The 5,342-nt window shown below is 41.6% G+C and overlaps 1 protein-coding gene across 1 annotated transcript; it reads left to right on the top strand.

The window, feature by feature from the left end:
- Positions 1-181: 181 nt before the first annotated feature.
- Positions 182-3,368, top strand: LOC138966441 (beta-1,3-galactosyl-O-glycosyl-glycoprotein beta-1,6-N-acetylglucosaminyltransferase-like). Its single transcript, XM_070338683.1, has one exon. It carries the CDS (start codon positions 210-212, stop codon positions 1,548-1,550), a length of 1,341 nt encoding a protein of 446 aa, XP_070194784.1. The 5' UTR covers positions 182-209; the 3' UTR covers positions 1,551-3,368.
- The last annotated feature ends 1,974 nt before the right edge of the window (positions 3,369-5,342 follow it).

The raw sequence follows: 5,342 nt of genomic DNA, 5'->3' as shown, positions 1-5,342 counted from the left end.
AGAGAGAGATTTGTTTTGATATTGTCGTCCTAATCTTGACTATTATAATTATGAGTGGACTATTTGCGCCTCGATATTTTATTTATGTTCTTACGTTTTATGTTGTTTATTGTAATGCTGTATACACCACACCTGAGTTTCTCCTCGTTGAGATAATAAAGTGTTCTATGTCTATGTTCCTGTCTGTGCGCGTTAGGGGTGTCTTTTGCATGAAACGCTCTCAGCAGTTTCCTCACTTTGTAATCACAGTTCTCTTGTATTCAATTTTCAGACCAAACACGACCATGAAATTCCGGATGTGCTTGAAAGTCTTCGCCTCTGCCCTCGTTGTGTGGTGTGGTGGTGTCATTCTGATACACGTATTGTCTGGTGATAAGAGTGTGGAGAAGGACACGCCACTTCCCCTTCAAAGTCTTGGAAAGTGGAAAAATTGTGTCATTCCGTCTGATGTCCATCGATTATGTGACGTAAACCGTACTGAAGAAACAGCATCTCCGTCGTGTCCTCTGCAAGAATTGTCACAGGACTGCAGCTTGCTGAAGCAACTTCACGGCTACGACAAGCCGGCTGACGAAGAAGAAATGAGGTTTCCGCTGGCGTTCGGTCTGAAGATGCACACGGCACCGGAACAGGCGGAACAGTTGCTGCGCGCCATCTACCGTCCCCACAACGTCTACTGCATCCACGTTGACAAGAAGGCCGATGACGCAGTTTTTCGAGTGATGACGTCAATCGCGTCATGCTTCCCCAACGTCATCCTGACGGATCGTGTCAGCTTTGTGTACCTCAGTTACGATTCCATCAGGGTGGAACTGAGAACGATGGCGTGCGCACTGCAAAGCACAGTGGCCTGGAAGTACTACCTCAACCTGGCAGGGCAGGAGTTTCCTCTCAGAACCAACCTGGAAATAGGCCTAATTCGCATCCTCACCATACTCAACGGGACAAACGATATCGAATCTTTCCCAATGCCCAGGTGGTTCAGGCACCGATTCACGTTCAAACACGAAGTTAAAGACGGTAAGCTAGTCAAGACATCCGTGCCAAAAGACCCCCCGCCCTTTGAGGCCCAAGTCCGCAAAGGTACTCAGTACGGGGCGTTTTCCAGAGCTTTCGTTGCCACCATCTTTTACGACGACGTGGCAAAATCCATCCTGGATTATTTCAAGGATGCGTCGGATCCCGATGAGAGCGTCTGGGCGACCATCAATTCGTTGCCATGGATACCAGGCGGGTACAAAACGCACGTGATACACTCCCCTAAGAACGAGCACATCTCCAGAGCAGTAGCGTGGAAGCGAAAAGACAGGTACCAGTGCAGGGGGCAGTATGTGCGGGAGGTGTGTATTTTTACCCAGGCCGACCTACCCTGGTTGTTAGAACAGCCCAACCTGTTCGCCAACAAGTTCAGACACGACATGGACTCTCGGCCCGCCATGTGTCTAGAAGCTCTCGTGGATCAACGGGCGAGGTCACGTGATGTCTTGATCAACCGATCGTATTTGGACAGTCTTTCGCATGTGAACAATAAGTTTGGTAAACCATCGTGAAAAAGGCTGCCAATTGCAGTGAAATCAACAGTTTTAGAGATTTTCTGGTAAAGCCCCAATTGTATATTATATTCCTTTTCATACAAGAGAAAATATGTTAACTGCACAAAAACAAGCGCGAGCAAACACACACATGTACAACACGCACATTTGTTGCACACCATTTTGTTGTTGTTTTTACATTTTATTTAGATACAAGTTTTTTTTTTAATCTAACAATGTATAATGAATTTCACACAGGGTGCATTGTTAAATATCTGATGCACTTACATTAAATTGGTTTGCTTTTGTGAAATATTTGATTCTTAAATGTTTCTAATTAACATAACATGTACGAGGGTAAATTTAACACATAATCCAAATATTTTCAAAGAAATTGGTATATTATTGGATTTCGGAAAAAGTTTTGCTCTTTGAGACACCAACACACTTTTGGGTGGGGTTGGAAACACACTTCCAGGTAGAAAACGGTTCATGGGAAACAACTCATCCTTTCTGGCCTATTTAACAAACTGGCAGTGGAAACGATTGCCTCCCTTTACCGTCTCTGGTGTCTGTGAATTTTTTTTAATACATTTTTCTTCCTACCGCCAGTATACTGGTGCTATGTCGTGAAAAAGTTCGTCAAATTCAGTGTTGTGTCATGAAGACTCACCAAGAAGAAACATTTCGACAACCCACAAAAAAGGGCAAAAATCAAAGTGTAATAGGAACAACGCAAAGGTTACTTATTAAAACAATTGACTTTAAAACAAGTGTTTCTTTTAATTCGAACGTTTTGGAAACTTTGACTTAGTAAAGAGAGTAATACCAGGCTAAAACACGTTGCAGGAAGGGATATTTTTTTATTCACATTTGACAAAACACCATAACAAGTGCATCATTCTATTCACATTTGACAAAACACCATAAAAAGTGCATATTTCTATTCACATTTGACAAAACACCATAAAAAGTGCATATTTCTATTCACATTTGACAAAACACCATAAAAAGTCTATCTTTCCATACACATTTGACAAATCACCATTACAAATGTTATCTTACCATACACATTTGACAAAACACCATAAAAGTCCATCTTACCATACACATTTGACAAAACACCATAAAAGTCCATCTTACCATACACATTTGACAAAACACCATAACAAATATTCCATTTTTCCGTTTAAATGTGACAAAACACAAATTTAAAAAAGTCAATCTTTCCAAACACATTTGACAAAACGCCATTTAAATAAGTCTATATTTTTATTCAAATCTGACACACCATTTAAAAAAGACCATCGTTCCATATAAATTTGACCAAAAACACGTGTATTTTCCATTCCAATTTGACAAAGCACGATTTAAAAAAGTCCATCTGTTACTTTAAATTTGACAACACCATAAAAAAACCTATCATTCAATTCAAATTTGACGAAACACCAGTTAAAAAAGTTCATCTTTCCATTCAAATTTGACAAAACACCATAAGATCTACACATTTGACAAAATATCACAAAGCGGTCCTTCAAGTCTGTTATGCAGTTTTGTGCCCTTGTTCTTTGCGAAGACGATGCGTGTGGCCATGACAATCTCTTGTTCACTGTTTCCTGGAAATATGGGTTGGGTTCTGTGTGTATTCCCCTGAGTCACAACAAGGCTCTAGAACGACTGCAACAGAAAAGATATCTTGATTAAGTAAATACTTCAAGAGAACGTTCACGAGCAACTATGCTCTCGTTGGAGTACGTATGTCACTGATATTCAACTGTGTGTGTGTGTGTGTGTGTGTGTGTGTGTGTGTGTGTGTGTGTGTGTGTGTTGTGTGTGTGTGTGTGTGTTGTGTGTGTGTGTGTGTGTGTGTGTGTGTGTATGTGTGTGTGTGTGTGTGTGTGTCCGATCGCATGGACCCACTTCAGTTCGCCTATAGAGCAAAAAGAGGGGTCGAAGATGCTACGCTAAAACTTATTAACCTTATTGTCTCTCATTTAGATACAGCTGGTAACACCGTTAGAGTTCTTTTCATGGATTTTTTGTCAGCTTTTAATACAATGCAACCCCATATTCTTATCCAGAGATTAATCCACTTAGGTTAGACGTGTCGAAGGCAATTTTCTGTTTTAATGTTTTCATTTTAATATACAATAAAGTGCTGTTATTGTTATAGTTATTATTAAAAGAAGCCCTGTCACATAGACTAATCACACAATCAATACACATTTGGCTCATGTTTTAAATGACAGTTTCGAGTTTGTTAGTCAAACTCAAAGCAACAACACTGTCATTGGTGACATGCGTAGCGAGACCGAGAAGCGTCCTTACCTGGTACGGTTTGGCTTCGCTATCAAACATCGGCTGTTTCACGTGTTTTGCGAGCAAGTCTACTCTTTTGCCTGGCTCTGCAGTAAGTCCACATAGGCGATGAAGGTATCCAAGAACTTAACATGTGTGTATTTTTCCGTAATCCAGTCATATTCCTTCAAAATGCAATCAATCGGCGGTGACAGACGTGTCAGCAATTCGCGACTTCAACTCAGTCCCGTTTTCCTCACACCCATACCAGTTTAGGTTCATCCATCCAAACACACTCACAAAACAGTTTATCACGTAGATACATTTCAAATAGGGAGCAAATGGTTAAATCTAAACCTACATATTTGTTCCCTAAAATTTGCTTCTCTGTCAATAAGCCTAATTGTATAATAAAACGTTCGAGAAAAACAACGTGGAATCGATTCTGAATCGAGTAAGCCAAATGGGTCCCAAACCCGTTTCGCCCGTTCTGCTGACCTGAAACGCAAAACAAAAGAATTGTGCGCTTCAACTAAATTAATTTCTATTCGACTTCATTACTTTCTTGCAACTTATGAACCTTTACTTAAAGCTTTTAAATGGTCTGAAAGTAGTGTTACCGCGTACTTATCGATGCACTCATTCGTTTTATTTTTTCAGCGACGGTCACTTAGTTTAAGGTTGCAAAAGGGCTAAGTCTCGCTGGCACCACTATTTTACAGTCCACAGATCGCAACAGTGCCGCTAGTAGTCTACACTTTGTGTTTGATGGTAGAATGGGATATACAGATTACAACACTCGTGGTTGTTTATATGGCTTGTATTCCAGTCAAGACCCAGCGGGAATATCAATCGAGAGCCACTCGCCAGAGGCTCGTGTCTCCCGATGATTATTCATCCGCTGGGTCTTGACTGAAATACAAGCCATATAAAAAAACCACTCGTGTTGTAACCTATACATATACAATAAAGTGCTGTTATTGTTATAGTTATTATTGTGTGTGTGTGTGTGTCCCTGTGTCTGTGTCTTCATGTGTCTGCGTGTGTGTGTGTGTGTGTGTGTGTGTGTGTGTGTGTGTGTGTGTGTGTGTGTGTGTGTCTGTGTCTGTGTGTGTCTGTGTGTGTGTATGTGTTGTTAATACACACACATACACACACACACACAAACACACACACACACACACACACACACAAACACACACACACACACACCACATCCCATCAACACCCTCACACACACTCCTACCCCCACCAACCCGCATACACACAACTCAAACACCCCGCTTTTCTCATCACAATGTTTATACATACCACCACCAGCGCAAAAGCAAAACCTGGGACCTCTACCACCCGCCCTCGCCACAGACACCATCACGAACTCCGACCCCAGCGACTGTTGTCGTAGTGGTAGCAATGCCACGAATAGGCAATCGCCCTCACACTGCGAGCAGGGGGTCTGTCTCGTAGAGGACGTGAGACAGCTTTTCTGGATGCCAGAATCGTGTGCTTTAT

The sequence above is a fragment of the Littorina saxatilis genome, linkage group LG5 (genome assembly GCF_037325665.1).
Source record: "Littorina saxatilis isolate snail1 linkage group LG5, US_GU_Lsax_2.0, whole genome shotgun sequence".
In the NCBI taxonomy this organism is placed as follows: domain Eukaryota; kingdom Metazoa; phylum Mollusca; class Gastropoda; order Littorinimorpha; family Littorinidae; genus Littorina; species Littorina saxatilis.
The sequence above is the reverse complement of the archived record's forward strand: the minus strand, read 5'-3'. Positions and strand labels throughout refer to the sequence as shown.

Bases quoted from the DNA above. Each gene is read 5' to 3' on its own strand.
- LOC138966441 (XM_070338683.1), top strand. From the start codon at position 210: ATGAAACGCTCTCAGCAGTTTCCTCACTTTGTAATCACAGTTCTCTTG.